Below are 19,485 nucleotides of genomic sequence, written 5' to 3'. Positions count from 1 at the left end.
TTTACAAATGCAACTACCATCTATTCTCTCTCCCTTGCCTCTCTTCTCCCGTATTCCTTAAGACAAGAAAAGTGAAGGCTGCAAAGAGACAGGAAAAGAGAAGCAAGATACAGTCTGTTTTCTCAGGGAAGGAAAAGACACAGATGGCTGGCATCCACGATGGACCAAGACGTTTTTTCTAATGTAGCCACCAGATTACAACAAACAGTAAGAAACATGCTCACTTTGTTCTATCCCAACCATTAGCCTCTGTCTTTCAGACATAATGGAGGCAATATCAGTGGATCATCTGAATTAATTGCAAAATGAAGGAGGGATTACTGACAAGGTATATTCTCTGCTGTCTACCCTGCCCACGACAGGCAGAGATGGCAGTTTAAGAAAAGGTGTACTTGTCCCAGTGACACTCAATGGATGCGAGAAAAATGGATGCAAGGACTTCTAGCCAGTCAGTGAAACCATGTTGGAAACTATAAGGAGATGGAATATTGGTACCTTCTGAGCTTACCAGAAATAAACAGGATCATTGGGACCTGAAAGAGAGTTTTAAGGCGGCATTTGAATATCTCACTTTTGTGTGGTATTACATTTATTTAGATTCTATTATGGTCCCTGACACTGATTTCACAGAGAGAAGACTCTGTATTCACTGTAGTTATATCTGGTTGCAATGCAAACTGACTTGAACAGATTCATACGATTAATTCAGCGAGAAAGAAATGATTATCTATTAAAAATGCAATCGATACAGGCTTAGTAAATAAACTCACCATGAATTCTCTGACATAAGTCAGATCCCTTGATACAACATAAGTTACAAAAGCAACTATCCTCTTTGATAAACACCTCAGGAAGTCACTCTGTAATCACAAGACAAACCAAAAACCTTAAATACATAAACCATATGATCTAGACCAACATCCTTAGCTTAGATTATGTCTGAGTTCTTTTGTTCCACTGCCACTGAAATATGCAAATCCTGCTATTCCTGCTCATTCAAATGTGTGTCAGGAGAATAAAAACACTACACATGCCTTCCCATCTGCAAAATCTGAATAATTTATTCAGATGAACCTCAAACAGCCCTCACCAACGTCACAGAATATTACAGTACAGTTAACGACAACTTCAGAAATAATGTTTTTGCTGTAAAGCATAAATTGAAATGGCAAATCACAAGATGGTTTTTCATTATTTCAAAGCAGCATATCACTGATGACAAACTTACAAATAAATTATTTTAGCAGAATTAAGATCTGCATTTTGTTTTGTGAAACCTCGGAATTGCCATGAAACAATCTGTGTGATAGTTCTCCCAATTTACAATAACGACTGTTGGCTCAAGTTTAGAAGCACATTTTTAAGAAAACAGTATGAGTCTTGAGTTTCTATGGAAATATTGTTATCTTCCAAACAAGAAAAGTATGCTTCAGAATTGCCTAACAGTAGTGCACAATAAAAATGGTGTTTGAATTTTCCTGTTAAAAGTACTTACAATTTCCCAAATTTCATTTTGAGAGAGATATCTGCTACTGATTTTCAAAGATCTCATTATAGGATGTTAACCTTTGGGTAAGAAGGACATATTTTCTTCAAGATTTATGGTTTTTTGTTGGTTTATCAAAGTAAGGAGTGTTGTCTTGTAGGAGATCTTTCCTGGGCACAAGCACTGCAAAAGCAAAAAGAAAAACCTGTAAGAATATCTTCTGAAAATTATTACATAAAATGATAAAGTTGTTTTAACATTTGCAAATAAAAAAAATAAAGTTACTGAAATGAGAGTAAGCTAATTTGGTAAGCTAATGAGAAGCATAATTAATCTCTAAGGCAAAACCATATTAGCATTTATCTTCTGTTTGTCAAAATATTTCCTTCACCTTTTTTTTCCTTTAAAAGCACAGAAAATATTTTAATGAACTAAGAATCCATAAAATAGGCAGTGTTGCAATAACTTGTAGTAAGAGAGAGAATGGCTATTTTAACTTACCTGACTATCCTGAGTCAGCTTATGTTTAATTAAACAGTTTTAAAAATAAGCATTAAATTTGACATCTCTCTTCCCCCCATCTGATGTAAGGTCCACAGTATCAATACAGTTACACCTGTTTCAAAGGCTAACAGAAAATGAAAGAATCACATGCGAGTTAACAGCACTAACTCTTCAAAAAACACTAGCATACTGGGGTTTGTCTAATTATGCACTCTTTTAACCTGCCCCTGGCTCAAAGTTCTGGCCATCTGGCTCTTAAGACATCAGCTTGGTCTTTCTGCAAAGAGGGAAGGAGCAGTGTCATATCACATTTGCTCAAGTAGCAACAACTTAAAGCACAAGGGTTGAAAGCTAATGCTACACTTTGATCAGGGCAGACTAGGTCAGCTGTTAAGTGTACAGTAAGCCCATAAAGCACTGTGTGCGCATCTGTAACACTGAATAACAACCTGTTACTGTCCAAAGCACAGTATTTTCTCATATATTCTAAAAAGGAAAACTTATTTCCTTGAGGATATATTTCTTTTCCATCTATGGATTGATACTGATGCATTTAATAAGGTCATAAGAGCTTTAAATAAAAATTTAATTTGGCTTTTTTTTTTTTACAGAGAAAACACAGATCTGTGAATTTGCAACAAATCATGTTGATCTATACAGATACAACGGGTGCATGAAAGCAATAAAAGGAACTGGTTTTAAACTATCAAAACACCACGCACCAAACAAAACAAGACAGAAGCTCTAAATAGACAAAAGACTGAAAGAAGGGACTTTTTCACTTTGCTTTTTTCAAAGCTAAGTTTTGAATATATACAGTCAACATATAACATCAAAATTATCTAGACATACTGCATATGTGGTATATCACAAACATGCAAGCTCTGCTTTTATCAGCTTTATTTGCAAATGAAGTAAAAATAAATAGAACCAAGAAATCTGAATTCTAGCAAATAATGTGACTCAGAATTACATTTTGGAAAAAATGTTATTTAAAGGACAAACAACTTTGTAACTCAAAATTTTGTTAAGCAAAAATACGCTTAATTAATTTTTTAAGATTTATTACTGAATCCAACATGACTATACGCTGCTTTGTATCAGATTCTTTTTAAGAAAAGTAACATTGCCCTCTGCACTGCTTCCAAAGTCATGGCAGCACGGACTGATCTCTTTTGATAGAGGAAGTATGTCCACTTTATCAGTATTTTTCTTCACTACCCAAAACTAGTTTTGGCTTTTCTTTTCAGTATCTGTTTTAAATAGTTATTTTACAGATGTAAGTTAAAAAACAAACAAACAAACAAAAACAGGTAGCTAAGCTACATATCGTTCACTATAATAGAAAAATTTAAGCATGAGAAGATTCTGGTAGTAACTTGCCTGGGAAAAAAGCTGCAGCAACAGGCTTCTGATATGTTTATAGCTTGCCAAGCATCTCCTCCCCCTCTCTTCTTTCATGCAAGATGACAACTAATCATTATTTTTGTTTTGATTAAGGATGAAATAAGGGCATTATACTAGGTTAAGTATAGCTCAGGTATAGATATTTTATAACACTGAATTTTATCCAAGCATATGTAATTGCTATTACAGCAAACTGAACCTTCATCTATAAAGTTTATAAAATAAACACGCAGTACATAAAATGAAGTCTTATGAAAAATATATTTTTTCAAGTCAATTCACTTAGCTTATTTTCATTTGAAAAGAGCAATTTATCTAGACATTAAGATATACTATGAAAAAATTGGAATGCTTTTAGTATTTATACTTTTATTAACTTAAAGGGTGGCTTATTTAGAAGCAAGCTTAGTTCTTGCTGTTTTTTTCCATTCTAAAAATTCTGAACTAGAAAGTCATAAATATAAGAATGTTTTCATTTTCCATTAACTCTCCTGGACAACTGAAAGCTTTTAAAAATTCACTTATTCTTGTTCCTGCAAATGAAAATACCTGCTTTTTATAAAATCAAGTCTAAGTCTCTCATTTAATGCAAGCATATGCTCCAAAAAAGTAGCTTACTATCATCATATGTCACTACAGAGTGCAAATATTAAGAAAGGATGATTTTGCTACAACCTCTTTAACCGCGGCTGTGCTGGAATCGATCACCTGTACAATTTACTACACCTAAAAGCTCAGACAGTTTCGTTTTAACAAGAAGGCAAAAATATAAATGTCATGATAAGATATTCAGTGAAAAGAAACAGCAGTAGAAACCACACCCATTTACAGGCATAATTTTACATACAACACTTAGGATGTTATTCAGCATAAACAACTAACAAGACATGGAGACTATTGTCTCAGATCCCTAGAAACTCTAAATTGGCTTCCAGAAAATTTCTAACGGCACACTCTGTACAGTCGCTGATACTAAGTTCTAGTAAGTGCAATGCTAGATTCACCTAGTTAAAGTGCTGACAGTATTTGAAACAAGATTGTTAAGAAAGCTGTAAATGAACTAAAATCTTCTTGCAGAATGGCATTTAGGGATTAACTAATCCTCACCTACCTCTCTGTTGTCCTGCTATAATGAAAAGTGTAACAGTGTAATGGGAATTCCTACCCATTCTACCTATTTTTATGCTGTTCATTTTTATACTCTTACCTTTTATTGTGATGCTTTGGAATTCCTTTCTAAACATTGCTAGGATTTTACTAGAAGATCACATATCAAGACTTCAAGCATTTCTCACTTCAGTAATATATATCAGTTTGTCTATGAGGATATTATGGGAGACAGTGTTGAAAGCTCTGCTAAGATTCAAGATAAACAACACCCACTGCTCTCCCCTCATCCACCAAACCCGTCATTTCTCTGCAGAAGGTGAATAGGTCAACCAGTCAAACACGGTTTCTCCTTCATAAATCCATGCTTAACTGCCCCCAGTGTCCTTTATATTTTTGGAAACTGTTTCTAGGAGTACTGGTTTTATCACCTCCCAAAGGATTTAACTGAGGCTGACTGGCTTTCTTAAAAATAGGATAAATATTCATTTTTCTGGTTCTCGGGAACTTCTCCTGATTGTCGTAAGCTCTGAAGGACAATTCAGAATGTCTTTGCAATGACATTAGCTAGCTTCCATAGCACTTTTATGTTCATCCCATCTGGTCCCACAGCTGTGTCTTTAACTTGTTTAAATGTTCCCTACATCTGATACTCCTCTACCATAAGTAAATTTTCCTTGCTCCAGATTTTCCCACTGGTGCTAGGCATTGGAATTCCTGAAAGTAATTTTTATCACTAAAGACGGAGGCAAAGAAGTCATTCAAGTGCCCTGGGCCCTTCCATGCCCTTTGTTATGAAAGCTTCTGCCTCGTTCAGCAGCACTCTCACATTTTGACTTGTATTCCTTCGTTTTGCTGATGATGTATCTCTAAAAGCCCTTCTTGTTGACCTTCAAGCTCCTTGCCAGGATCAACTCAAAGTGGGCTCAGGCTTTCCATCCCCATCCCCGCAGGCAGAGTTAGAATATGAATTGGTATTAGAATAGGAACGCATGCGACTTTTGCAGGAGAAGTTCTGCCTTACAGTCTCTGTTGGAGTTCTCAGAACAGCTCTCATAAAGCTACCACAGTGTGCTTGGATTTCCAATAGCCCCTCACAAAACACTTTTAAGAATATAGCTGCCATATTATGAGAGAAAGTCTTACATGGATAAATCACTGGTTAAACTGCAGGAAGCGAAGGCTAAGTGAACTCTTCTCCCAAAGGAAAGACATCACAAGTGGAGTCCTGTGGGCATTTTTGCTGGAATCTGTGCTATTTTATATATTTGTAAGCAACCTGGAAAAGCAGGTGAGCAATGGCCTAGGATACTACCAAAAATAACATCCTTAGGAGACTGGCGTAGTGTGACGAAGTGCAGAAGGATATTAAGAGACAGAGTAACCAGTAAAATGGCTGACAAAGTTAAATATTAAAAAAATGTAATGCAAACAGGTAAAAAAACAAAACAAACCAAAAAAAACTACCTTCACACAAAAAGTGATGGTAACCTGACTCAAACCTGACTGGTGAGAGTAAGTGTGAATCATTCTGGTGAGAGTTCAATGTATCCAAAATAAATTTGTAAATTAAAAAAAAAAAAAAAAAAAAAAAAAAAAGAGCTAAGCATGGTGATCAACAGCAACTAAAAAAAAAGAATTTTAGTATTAGAAATTACTAGGAAAATAATTGAAAACAAAAGAGAAAGCATCATCGTGCTATTGTTCAAATTGCTGGTTTCCTCATAGCTTGATGACTGTGTGCAACTCTGGTGCCCTCATCTTAAAAAGGTTATAGTAGAATTGAAGATGGTACAGAAGACGGCAGTAGAAGGCATTCAGCTGTTGTTTCATATATAAACTATCCCATGGGTGGGGAAAAACAAAACAAGCAAAAAATAAACAATGCAGGGAGGGCAACAGGGGGCTAAAAACCCATTAGCAGGTTGGCAAAATGGATATAGTTTGACAGGTAGGTGTCATATTCAAATCAAACTACAGAAAGTTATTTGCACACAAACTATAGTAAATTCTTTGTCAAAGACATAATGGATGCAAGGAATTAGCATGCGCAATAGGGAATAAGCACACCAGAAATAAGTCTCTGGCTCAATAAACGTTAATAGGTAAAACGTAAATATCTGGAAGATGTGAAGGTGCTATGTAAAGCATAAAGCCTGTTCCTACTCTTCTATTGCCATTTGCTTATGATCACTGTGGAAGCCACAGCACTGGTCTGTAAACATCTTTGGACTAAATCAGTAAAGCCGTTCTGAAGTTAAACATTTAGTAGTTTAGAGAATCTAGAATTGGATATAGCTGCAAGGACTCATAAAGACAGCAGCAAACAGAAGTGAAAGGAAACAATGGATACACCGAAAGATTTCTCCTACAGCAAGCAGTGGTAAGCACAGCCTTATATTTCTCTTGAGTTTGACTAAAAGCTATAGAAGGACTTCTCATTAGAAGCCAAAATTTTACAGTTTGAGAGGCTTTATATCCAGGCCATCATTATGTTACAATTTTTCCAAGACTGCTTGGTCAGGTAATTTGGAATTTGTAATGTCAGTACAAGGTTTTAGATGAAAGACAAAATTCTGAATGTTAAAAACTTTCAAATGTTACACAATTAACACTTACTGTCCATAGAATAGCTTTTTTTTTAGGTTTATTTTTTAATTCTTCTCAGGATTGGGAAGCACGTAAATTGGCTGTATCTAAACACTGTACAGGCAAGTGGTCTTGCCAAACAGATGCTGTCACTCCTACAGAAGGGCAAAACCGATAACCAAGTTATAACATCTTTTCCTCAGTGATGACTCAAAAGACAGTCTCTGCCTCTCTATCAAGTCTCCGTAACTCAGAAAATTTATGTAGAAACATCGTATCTTTGCATCTCTACATCTCATATGTACTGACATTAATCAACAGGCTTAAATTACTAAGTATACATGCAAATATATGGACAAGAGGCAGACATTTCCCCTTTCTGTCCCCCTGTTCAGTTTTCAATTTATATTTATTTATTGATTTCAACATCTTTTTAACATGCAATCTTTACTCACATATCTTGTCAGAATCTGTATGAACTGCCTGGATAACAGAAGTTCTGAGAATCATTTCAACATCTGCAGCGATTTTCAGGAGCTAGTAAAGGAAGAAAAATAAGAACAGTAATTTAAGTGATATGCAATTATCCTTGCAGTCATTTTCCATAGTAGAGGACTAGTCAAACACCAAGCAAACAATTCTACTACTCAGCAAGCTATTTACTACCTACACATAACCTTCATTCTAGGATCCTGGGGTACCTTACAAGTTGGTAAGAAGTACCCTGACATACAGTGCCAGAGGAAAGAAATAAGTCATCTAGTAGGTAACATGCTGAGGTGTAGGACCTATTAATCCAGTTAAAACTGCACAGGAATAAGGTAAAACACAATTACCAAAACAAACAATTTGTTTCAATGACTATAGGCACTGGTAAACAACTAAAAGGCAGCATCTGATTATCTCTAATGAGATGGGTAATATGGCTGTTTTAATATTCCTATTCTCATAATAAGGAGACAAAAAGAGAAGCAAAACCAGACAAGAGAGCTTTCACACAAAAGCAGTGCAGGAACCAGATGCTCAAATCCAAAGATTAAGAGAGGGATGATTATGTGGTGAAAGCTCTGAAATTCTTCCCCACTTTGCCAGGATAAACAGAGGCATCCTGTCAATTTTGTCAAGTGACCAGCAGAATCCTAAAACTTGTTTGCACTATATTTCTGTCAGAAATAAAAGAAACTGCACAAGTAAGAGACTCTCTGGGAGCCAATATCTATATGTAATTGGGAAGCAGTGTGTACCAACATGAATGATTATTTGCAGTGTATGAGTTAGGGCTGATAGAGCTACACTACATCTTTATCTGCCCTTCCCCACTTCTCCCCTTTAAAGTGCTTCAGAGAGGTATGATCTAGTTCCCCTTACTGAATGCTCATTACAAGCCAGAATGCACTGACCTGACTCTTGAAGATTGATTTCCACCTTAGCTTCATTTTAGAGAGTCACATGCTCTTAAGACTGCTTCACAAAACAAGCCAAATGAAAATAAGTGGAGACAACCTGGACCACTTATAAAGTGCATTCCTGATAAAGTAAACAGCTAGGGTAGATGTAGCCGCCACATTTCACATGCTAATATTGCAGACAGTTATTCTACTCTTCTTAGGTCACTTCACAGCTAAATATTTAAGGTCACACTCAGAAAACACTGCAGCATTCTACTCTGGCGAAGTAAAACCCATTTGGGTGGCCGATATTCACTTCAGCATGTATATAGGTTCAACAACAATAACAGTTTATATGATTTTCTATAATTGTGTAGTTCTGACACAAGTCTAGAACTTCTTCCACTAACCTATCCAATCAATATATAAAGTCATATTAATATATGCAGATTTTATAGGTTGCCACTCCTAACAAATACAGACTTAAAAATTTCAGTAAGTTGCATTTTTCCTGTGTATCAATACTGAAAGGCATACTGTTTAACACATCAAAAGTCCAGAATACAAACACAGAAATACTACTATAGGGACCTGGAAACAAGGATAGAAACAATAATAGAATATCCTAACTAAATGATCCACACTATTTTTATTACTGTCCAGAGGTTAGGATGACATCCAGATTTCTGCAATGAACGGATGTAGGCATCTTTTCCAATATATAACCGTTCAAACTTAGCAGAAACTAAATAGTTCCTTAAAAGGATGAATGAAAATAACTTAATCATCAGTCCCTCAATATGGGTGGTAATAATCAAAAATATCTAAAATGCAGAAGTTTAATTTTAGGCCTCGGTAGGTTTTGGAAAAAATACTCAGTAAAAAGTTTTAAAATAGCAGCTGAGAAAAAGAAACTTAAATAGTGACAAAATAAAATATTCTGTTTCTTTTGCAAAATAATGTTTTCACTATATGGAAAATAAAACAAAAAAACAGTGGTAGAATCAATACCTCTATGCTATAGTAAAGCCACAAACGATTAACAGTTCTCTTGTCGCTAAATAAGATTGCCTAACCTGTGATGAGGAATCAAAATAGGTTCACATCTCTGCCAATAACGGAGGATATTATTTAATTTCTCCTTATTTTGAATACTTGTTTATACCAAAGACAGATAAATTTGAGGAACCCAATTCTAGCAGACTTTCTAAAATATCCCACAAAATATCTAGTGAAAAACAGCAGCATAAAACAGTTTCCTCCCCTTACCTTATTATGAACCTCAGAATAAGCACATCAAAGTACTAGAAGTTGCTTTTTCCTTATGTATTTTAGTGCACGCCAAATCGTATGACACACTGTATAAATATATATCAATGAAGGTATCAGTATATTTGTAAATAAAGATCCTCGGAAGCATTTTTTTACAACTCACCTATCTCTCTCAATGTCTCAATAAATGTTTGCATTCTTTCAGAAAAAGGCACGGATTTTCATGCAAAAAAGTGGAAAAAAATAGAAGCAGGTACCTCATCTATTTTCTCTGCAGATGTCTCATTTTGATTATTTTTGAATTCTTCGTTTATCTTTTGTCGTGCAGCTAAATAATGCAAGGAAATAAAGCATGAATAAAAATTTTATCATTACTTTGCAGTGGTTCAAAAAACACATTAACAAGCTCTCAGCACCCCATTAACCTTGTTTATGTCTATGTTCCTTTGGCTACCTACTCCTCTCCATTAAAAAAAAAAAAAAAAAAAAAGTCATCCCCTTCTGGGTGTATTCAGCCCCCCATTTTTTTTTTTAATACACGTTTTCCCTGAAATTTACATGATAGTATCTTACTTTGATTTCATTGGTACAGTGATAATATATAATGCTATGACTGGTCATCTAGTTTTCTGAGATTTAAAAATAACTAGCAACAGACATTATTACTTTTCTATTACTGCAGAAGCATACTGACCCCTTGAACAGCAACTACAATAAAGAGGATCAGGTCGAATGTTTAGCACAGTTAGGCACGCTTTGACTGGACTGAAAAGGAGGAGTGGGGAGCTAAAAAAAAAAAAAAAAAAAAAAAAAAAAAAAAAAAAAAACTAGAAAGATAACCAAGTTTTCCAAAAAAAGACATTTTTGCAATATGATATTTAAGAAATATGACACAACAATGAGATTTTTGTTTCAACTTATAGGATGTCTGGATATGGACACACAAACGTTTCCTCAATAACTGCCTATCAAAAGTGGCAGGCAGCCATTTAAAGGAAGATTATTTTAAGGATTATTTTCTTTCTGACTATATTCTTTTGCCTACCACATATCCCTCAAATGTGTTTTCGCTAGTCTCCCTAAGTTCTTTCTCCCTTGCATAATATGCACAAAACTATTTGTTAAATCAGAAAAACAGAATGAACATTAATTCTCTCCCTTCCGTCTCTTTTTCCATAAACAGGAATTAATAGGCCCTCCCTCAAAACAGCACTACAGCATCTGTTAATAGGGCACAATAGCATTAATGACTTGATATTGTCTGTCTTTAACACATACTCTCACAACAAAACACAGCGGAAAAATGGTTACCTTAAACCCACCAATATACATGTAATCCCCACAATTGAACAGGCAACAGATCAAAGGTCCTATCAAGTCTTACAGCCACAACAACGGAACTTACTAAGAAGCAAACAAATATTCAGGCAACCTATTATGAAAGGAGAGAGAGACAAGGTGAGTGTCTACAAAAATATCACAAAAATGTAACAAAAATATCTTACCTTCGAGGGCTCTGGCATCATTTTTAAAAACTTCTTGTCGAGTTCTGTGTAACAATTTAAAAAGCTTCAAAACCTGTTAAAAAAAGGTCAACAAAACATGTTTGCTAACAAGATTCTGTTGGAATCAGTGGAAATCATAGAATCATAGAATGCTTAAGGTTGGAAGAGACCTCTAGAGATCATCTAGTCCAACCCCCCTGCACACGCAGGGTCACCTAAAGCACGTGGCACAGGGTGGCATCCAAGCAGGTTTGGAAGATCTCCAGAGAAGGAGACTCCACAACCTCTCTGGGCAGCCTGATCCAGTGCTCTGTCACCCTCACTGTGAAGATTTTTTTCCTTAAGTTCATGGGGAACTTTTGATGCTTCAGTTTCCAGCCATTACCTCTAGTTCTGTCGGTGGCCACCAGGGAAAAGAGGCCAGCACCATCTTCCTCACTGCCTCCCTTGAGGTACTTATAGACACTGATCAGGTCCCCTCTCAGCCTTCTCTTCTCCAGGCTGAACAGGCCCAGCTCCCTCAGCCTCTCCTCATAGGGCAGATGTTCCAGGCCCCTGATCATCCTTGTGGCCCTGCGCTGGACTCTCTCCAGCAGCTCCACATTCCTCTTGTACTGTGGAGCCCAGAACTGGACACAATACTCCAGATGTGGCCTCACCAGGGCTGAGTAGAGGGGCAGGATCACCTCCCTCGACCTTCTGGAGACGCTCTTCTTAATGTACCCGAGGATCCCATTGGCCTTCTTGGCCACGAGGGCACACTGCTGCCTCATGGTCAACTTGTCATCCACCATGATGCCCAGGTTCCTCTCTGCAGAGCTGCTCTCCAGAAGGTCGGTCCCCAGCCTGTACTGGTGTCTGGGGTTATTCCTCCCCAGGTGCAGGACCTTGCACTTGCCCTTGTTGAATTGCATGAGGTTTTTCACTGCCCAGTTGTCCAGTCTGTCCAGGTCCCTCTGGATGGCAGCACAGCCCTCTGGGGTATCAGCTACTCCTCCCAGTTTGGTATCATCAGCAAACTTGCTGAGGGAGCACTCTGTCCCTTCATCCAGGTCATTGATGAATAAATTGAACAGGACTGGACCAAGGACTGACGCCTGGGGGACCCCGCTAGCTACAGGCCTCCAACTGGACTCTGCACCGCTGACCACCACTCTCTGACCTCTGTAATCCAGACAGTTCCTAATCCACCTCACTGTCTTCTCATCTATCCCACACTTCCAGAGCTTGCCCAGGAGGATGTTGTGAGGGACGGTGTCAAAAGCCTTGGTGAAGTCAAGATAGACGACATCCACCACTCTCTCTTCATCTATCCAGCCGGTCATTCCATCATAGAAGGCTATCAGGTTAGTCAAGCAAGATTTCCCCTTGGTGAATCCATGCTGACTACTCTTGAGCACCTTCTTGTCCTCCATGTGCCTGGAGACAACGGCCAGTATGAGCCGTTCCATCACTTTTCCAGGGATGGAAGTGAGGCTGACAAATCAATTTCTCAGATACAGAGTCTCAATCCCTGATGAAAAAATCTGCAGATAAAGCAGCTAGAAATTAAGGATATCAAAAGTCTAGGCAGTCAGGCCTGTTTCAAATTCATCTGATATGCAATTGATTACTGCCATTAGGTTTCTATATAATCACTTGGTATGGCAGGTATCTAATCCTGAAAAAACATTCATGCAAACACACTTCTCATGTTAATGCTTATACATATATATGTACATATATAAAAACAAACTCATATCCTTATGAGTTTAGGTACCTCTAATATTTACAATTTCAGGTATTTCCTTCAAAAATTATATTGTTTTCTCACAATGAACGTTCTCATTATTTCTTAGGAGGAAAGTTGAAGAGGCACAGACGACATCTAATAAATGGCCATGTTCTCCATTAGCATGCTTTGTATCTGTGAGCTGGGGATCCAAACAGATCTGGCCTCTAACAGCAAAAGTCATGGCATGAGATAGCAGCCAATAAATACACCACAGCAAGGTTCTGAGAGATGTGCTGCTCATGCTTTAAATCAATGACAGAGAAAGATGAGAAGCTTCGCTCAAAGCTACTACTCCCAACAGGTATCAACACATTTTTATCTTTTCAAGGTAAGTTCTCAACTGCCATCTCAGCTACAAGTTGACTGCACCTTATGAGAATCCATCTACAAGTGCACAGGGACAACATGAGCGGTACGAAGGAGAGAAAGTCATAAGACAGTAACAACTGGTCAACACGGCTTCCACAACCCAGTAGTATCAGCGGACCACTTACATAATACTACAGAAAAAAACTTACAAATAGCAAGAAATTCAAATTTGTCATTGCTTTACTTCAATGGAGTAGCATGCTTTGTAATTGCAACTGTAGCTCATAACTAAATAAGTTGCTGCTGACAACATACTTCTAGATCACAGACCTTCCTGGGAAGAAGATAAACAAGCCCATTCCCAGTCACTTAGGAATACTGGGGATGTATCTTCAACAAAAACTTCCGTAACACCTAAAGCACGACCTGACAAGCAAATGCGAGCAGAAAAGACACCACGTTTACCCGCTTGGGCCTTTCTTATCCGTAACACCAAGACACAAACTCCCAGCCCGCCTCGCACAGCTCCTCCCCGCCCCTTCCGCACAGGCCCCGCTCCGCCTCCCGGGAGGCGGCTCCGGGACGAAGCTCCCCCTCCTCCCCGGAGGCCGCCGGTCCGCCCAGAGGGGTCACACGTCCCCGGCTCGACGCGGTTACCGGGGCTCCCGCGGGCGGCAGCGGCAGCCGCTACCCTCCCCGCGCCGACCATTACCGGCGACCGTTACCGCCGCGCATGCGCGCCTCGCTCACCTGCCCGCGGCTCCCCATGGCCAGGCCGCGCCGCCGCCGGGGCCCCGCCCCCTCCCTCAGCAATAGCCAATGGAGACGCCGCCGCAGGCACGTGACTGCCTCCTTCCCGATGGAACAACGGAGCGGTTACCGGAAGTGCGCGGGGAGAGGCTCCCCCGGCCGCGCTGGCGCCAGCGCCGTTCCGCGCCGCGTGTCTCCCTCGGGCGAGGGCCGCGGCTGCTCCCGCTCCTCCCCGGCGCTTCCTCGGGCCATGGCTCGTGTGGGGCGCGCGAGGCCTCCCCGGCGCATCCAACACAAGCAACTCGCGCGCTGTGGTGACCTCCACCATGCCAGGCCAACAAGAGAAGCCTGTGCAGGAGCTTAGTGGCGCCTTAAAGACTAACCGAAGGGACCTGCACGGCACGGCACACAACGCCGGGCTTCTGTGCGTCCTCAGCGTCTTTGAGAAAGATTTCACTTTGGCGTGACTGAAATTGCAGAGGCAGACTATGCTGGAGGCACACTATAAATGACACAAAAGATACTGCTAGTTTTCTTACAAAGAAAAATTAATTTCAGAGAATTATAAAGCTAATAATTTACAACCAACACACACACCCAAGTTAAACAGCTGCTTTTTATTCCCAAATGAATTTAATTTCCATTTCTTAAAAAATGCTCACATTGGCATAATCAAGGCTTAGAAATCAAAACTTTTTTTCATGAATAACTTTTCTTACGGAAAGCATAATCACGACATGATTGAAACAGTTACCCTGTTTGTAGTGCTACCGAAGTGGATAGGGAACAATCGAAATTTAACTCCGGGAAGCCTTGGACAGGCCCCTGCGGACCCGTTAGCGTGGGATGACGTGCACTCACACCGGAAGCGTGCTCCACGTTAAGCGTGAGGGCCCTGAGTACACACTAACGGGGCTCACCCGGGCCTTCCGCTCACGCCCGGTGTTCACCGCCCGTTCCTGAGGCCGCCAGGCTCTACCGGGCCGCTCAGGCGCCTCCCGCGCGCCGTCCCGGCCCTGACGCACCCAGCGGCCACAGCGCCGCCGCCAACGGCCGCCGCCAACGGCCGCGCGCACCCCGCCCCCGCGCCGCCTGGGCGGGGCCAGCGCAATGGGCAGTCGGGTCGGCCAATAAGGGCGCGCAGCGGCTGCCGCCGTCCAATGAGCGCGGGGCGGGGCGCGGGAGCGAGCGGCGCTGCGGCGGCGGCGGCGTGGGGGCCGCCATGGCTGACGAGATCAGCAAGGCGCAGGCTGCCCGCCCCGGCGGCGACACCATCTTCGGCAAGATCATCCGCAAGGAAATCCCTGCCAACATCATCTACGAGGACGAGCAGGTGCGCGCGGGCGCGGCGGTGCCAGGCCGCCCTTCTCGCGCCTCCCCAAAATGTCACCGGGTGAGGGGGAGGGGGAGGATGGTGGTGCTGCGGCCCTCGCGCCGGGCCGGGCGTCCCTGGGCTGGGTTGTCAAAGAGCTGCTGCTTGAGTGCTGGAGGGAACGCATCCCCCACCCTGGGCTGCACTCCTCTGCTCCAGAGGAGCGGGACTGTGCGAAAAGCGTGCTTGAAAAATCTGCTGATGCACGTGCGCCGCAGTGCGCCGGGAAGCAGATGATCCAGTTTGATTCTGAGAAAAGAAAGAAAAAAAAGTAAAAGAAAAAAAAGCATAATCTGTAAGATGTTACCTCTAAATTAGTACCTAGAACTAATTTTCTTTCTTTAATACTGAGTATTTTGAAAGTAAAATTTATTTGTAGTATATAAAACTATATATGTGCTCTTATTGAAGCGTGCTGTTTCTCTCATCTCAATGACAATGCATTGCTTGGAATAGCGCTCTTTTCTTTTAATGTGTCACAGTAGTATTGTACCTGCTATTTATTTGCCAGAATGTTGGAAATGTGCACTGCATCCTCCAAAAAAGCCTTCTTTGTGGCATTGCAAAACATGATGTTTTCTTTTGTTCATCAAGGTGAAATTTACATCACTTATCTATTTTTTCTCCAGCTGTGCTGATTGCAGCAATGAAATCTCAATAGTGTGCTTGATTGAGAAATAGGCTACCAACTTTGATATGATGAGTAATTTGGGAGTAGCCGTGAATCCAGAATGTTTTCTGGAAGGCTAATTGCTTGCAGTGCTTGACTTGATTTTAGTTTAAAATACGCAGGAGTTTAAAACTACTTCTAATTCAATTGACTGTAGTGACTGAATTTAAATCACTGTCTACTGCACTGAAGTCCTGCGCACTTTTGACAGGAAATACTATGTGGAGAGATGTAATAAAGATTAATTAATCATTAATTGGTATGCAGTGCGAAGGAAATGCAAAAAGTACAAAGTCTTTGTGGACTTAAGCCTTATCAGTGCTACTACAGCTGAAAAAAAGGTAGCCAAAACACCCTGGAATGAAGATTGTTATTGTGCATTTACAGGCCTCCTGTGATTACGCAGTTTTTTTCAAAATTTCTGCTCTTTGTCCCATAGAAATTGGTTGGCCACTCATCTGCATCGTTAAATTCTTTGCCTTAGCTTGGTTATTTGTCTCCTGCCTTAATGGACCATAGAAAATAAGGAATTTGGAAGGGGATGTTCTGAGGATTCTAAATTATATGCTAGAATTATGTGCTCTTACTTTGGAGCATAACTAGACCATAACTTGCAAAAGGTTTTGATGTTAAGTCTTATGAGGAGGCTGTGGGTTCCTAGTGGTTAGCAGTAGCAGAGTCTATGTTTGGTATCACATTGGCGTCTCTAGGTTGTGGCTGTTGCAGCAGCAACTTCTGATTCTGTGTCTTGCCACTTGCATAAACAGCACAGCTCCCTTTCTTTGCTCTCTCGTCTACTTCTTTCCATAATGGAAATCTCTGACCTAAAATGCTCACATAACTTCTTGGCCTCATCACATGGCTTGTGAGATCCTGCTTCTGCAGGTAAATGTTTATTTCTAGATTGATTTAATGTGACTTGATGAGCTACTATGTGCGGTTTCTGATTGCTAGTAACTTTATACTTCCATTAGAATTAGTTGACAATTACCTACCTCCTGTTTCAGTGGCACCCTTTTCTCAGTTTGGATATGTGTGATCAGCTGGTGTGTTACCCTAATGTGTTAATAGTCAACTCTGTTAGTTCTTACACATATAAGAAAACAGTAATTTATGCAGCTATTTTTTCCTCATTGAAAAAACTATTACTTTTAAGTAATGCCCTCCAAAAAATCAACATTCTGTGTTTACACCAGCAGTTTTTGTAATTGGGTATTTGTGTATTGGAAGTGGAGAACTCCAGTAATGTGAAGAAAAATCAACATCTTTGCTTGCTTTTGGGCTATCTGGTTATGCTTCTGCATGTGTTTATTGGGCTGTGCTGATTTGATTACCTTTCTTTCTGAGAAAAATAATTTATATTTTAACTATTTACTTTTTTTTTTCTCGCAGTGCCTTGCGTTCCATGATATTTCACCCCAAGCTCCAACACATTTCCTAGTGGTTCCTAAGAAGCCAATTGTCAGGTTGTCTGAAGCAGAAGATTCTGATGAATCTGTAAGTATTGTGGAAGCTTTCTGTATGCCAAAGTGTGCCTGTAATTAGTTCAAAATCTACTAGACTCTTTCCCCATCCCCTCTTTTCCTCTTTGACACTATAAAGAGGCAAAGTAAGCTACTTAAGCTTTTCTGACAACATAATCCTTTGCCTCTAGCTCACAACAGCAATAGAATTTTTCAGACAAAATAGTTATATATCATAATGCACACCTGAGTATATATTTTTGGTGAAAAAAATAGTGCAAATGTGATATACAGTCTGATACCTCTTTTCTTGGCTTACAATAAATGTTACTGATTCTAATATGGAGAATAGGGCTTGGGGTTTTTGGCAGGGCAGAGGTGAAACGCCAAATTGTTTGAGAGCTGCTGAATATTTAATTCGTAACTATAAAAACAAAATTCAAAGGTGTTGTAAACCCATGTAAGACAACATAAAGTTTCTTTTCCACCAGAATTACTTGCACTGCCTGGAGAAATAACGGGGGATTTAACCTCGAGACAGATTTAGGTTCTCTGATTCTTTTGTAGTCCATTACTGCCTAGCTTGAAAGAATTCCATAGCTCTTTTTTTTTTTTCTGTCTTATGCATAATCAGTCTTTGTAGCTTTACTTGGAAAGTGTTGGTTGCAGACAGACAGCAATTTGGAGAGCAGTGGTTGAATTGCAAGGAATTAGCTAACTGGCTTCTCTGAATGTTCTCTGCTCTCATTCCTTTTCTTCCCTTCTTCTCCCCTGTGTGTGTGTGGGTCCCCCTCTCCTTCCCCTCTGCCTTTTTTTTTTTTTTCCTTTTTTTTTTTTCTCTCCTCCAGCTTCTTGGGCATTTAATGATTGTTGGCAAGAAGTGTGCTGCTAACCTGGGCCTGACCAATGGATTCCGGATGGTTGTGAATGAAGGGCCTGAGGGTGGGCAGTCTGTCTATCATGTACATCTCCATGTTCTGGGTGGCCGTCAGTTGGGCTGGCCTCCTGGCTAAGACTTTTTTTCACCGCAAGAGTTATTGCATGTATACAAACCACCACCAAATAGATCTATTACACTGCTCATCAATCTAGCCACTGTTAATGTACGATTTTTTTTGATGTGTGTCTGAAAGATAATAAAATTTCTGAATAGCAGTTGAAAAATAAAGATACAGCATAGAATCATCTGTCTTGTGTGTCTTACTGATGGAAACATTCTGCAACTTATACCCGGGGGGACACTGTTTTATGTAGAATGTTTTGATTTGCTAGCAACAATGTTCATAGGTACTGCTTTGCCCAGTCATTTAAAACCTGAAAACTCAACTGTTTAGAGACTAATCTTCGTGTCCTTTAGAAAGAAAAGTCTTTGAATATACATAGAACCAATGTAGATGGCCATTTTTTTAAAACAATAACAAAAACAAAACAACAAAAAACCTAACTCTGTGTGTGTAGTTATGAGCTTGCCTATAAAGGGCTATAGCAACATAGGTGCAATATGTTGGAAGCATACAACTTCTGTTCGAGCACTTCTTTCAGCAGCTGACCAATCCTTCCTATCTTTTCTCCTTAGAAAGATGTAGGAGAAGACAGTAGGTCTTAAGGGCAGCTGTGCTGTTTCATAACAGGGTGCTGTTTACTTCTGCATCCTGAATTTGGCAGAGGTGGGGATGTAAAATGAAATATATTAAACTTTCTGCAGTGCCTTGAGATGCCCAATTTGTTCATCTTACCAAGTACATTGCAGTGTGGTAAGTATACATTTGTAAAGTCCAGATTTTGTTGGGGAGACTTTGTTCTTCCATCAATCAATAGTAGTTTCTCCATGCTGCTAATTGCAACAGTGGAGTATGTGTATTGTCCACTGTAAACAAGACATTCTTCTG

The 19,485-nt window shown here is 39.9% G+C and overlaps 2 protein-coding genes across 2 annotated transcripts; one reads left to right on the top strand and one right to left on the bottom strand.

Annotated features, from left to right (window-relative positions):
- Positions 1-1,586: 1,586 nt before the first annotated feature.
- On the bottom strand, positions 1,587-14,132 carry LYRM7 (LYR motif containing 7). The gene is made up of 5 exons (XM_088532671.1): positions 14,092-14,132; positions 11,259-11,331; positions 10,011-10,081; positions 7,549-7,630; positions 1,587-1,669 (listed from the first exon to the last, which is right to left on the bottom strand). Exons 1-5 carry the CDS (start codon positions 14,107-14,109, stop codon positions 1,593-1,595), a joined length of 321 nt encoding a protein of 106 aa, XP_088388797.1. The 5' UTR covers positions 14,110-14,132; the 3' UTR covers positions 1,587-1,592.
- A 1,158-nt stretch (positions 14,133-15,290) lies between these two features.
- On the top strand, positions 15,291-18,775 carry HINT1 (histidine triad nucleotide binding protein 1). The gene is made up of 3 exons (XM_010217561.2): positions 15,291-15,424; positions 17,526-17,630; positions 18,445-18,775. Exons 1-3 carry the CDS (start codon positions 15,314-15,316, stop codon positions 18,607-18,609), a joined length of 381 nt encoding a protein of 126 aa, XP_010215863.2. The 5' UTR covers positions 15,291-15,313; the 3' UTR covers positions 18,610-18,775.
- Positions 18,776-19,485: the final 710 nt, after the last annotated feature.

Source organism: Tinamus guttatus, unplaced genomic scaffold (genome assembly GCF_059628265.1).
Source record: "Tinamus guttatus ecotype Peru unplaced genomic scaffold, ASM5962826v1 Tinamus_guttatus_pri_ptg000464l, whole genome shotgun sequence".
Classification (NCBI taxonomy): Eukaryota; Metazoa; Chordata; class Aves; order Tinamiformes; family Tinamidae; genus Tinamus; species Tinamus guttatus.
The sequence above is the reverse complement of the archived record's forward strand: the minus strand, read 5'-3'. Positions and strand labels throughout refer to the sequence as shown.

What these genes read in the sequence shown, in the direction of transcription:
- HINT1 (XM_010217561.2), top strand. Translation starts at nt 15,314, where the DNA reads ATGGCTGACGAGATCAGCAAGGCGCAGGCTGCCCGCCCCGGCGGCGAC. An exon ending in TCATCTACGAGGACGAGCAG is followed by an intron (nt 15,425 to 17,525) that starts GTGCGCGCGGGC and finishes TTTTTCTCGCAG; the next exon opens with TGCCTTGCGTTCCATGATAT. An exon ending in CAGAAGATTCTGATGAATCT is followed by an intron (nt 17,631 to 18,444) that starts GTAAGTATTGTG and finishes TCTCTCCTCCAG; the next exon opens with CTTCTTGGGCATTTAATGAT.
- LYRM7 (XM_088532671.1), bottom strand. An exon ending in TGATGCCAGAGCCCTCGAAG is followed by an intron (nt 10,082 to 11,258) that starts GTAAGATATTTT and finishes TGCATTATTTAG; the next exon opens with CTGCACGACAAAAGATAAAC. An exon ending in CTGCAGAGAAAATAGATGAG is followed by an intron (nt 7,631 to 10,010) that starts GTACCTGCTTCT and finishes TTCCTTTACTAG; the next exon opens with CTCCTGAAAATCGCTGCAGA.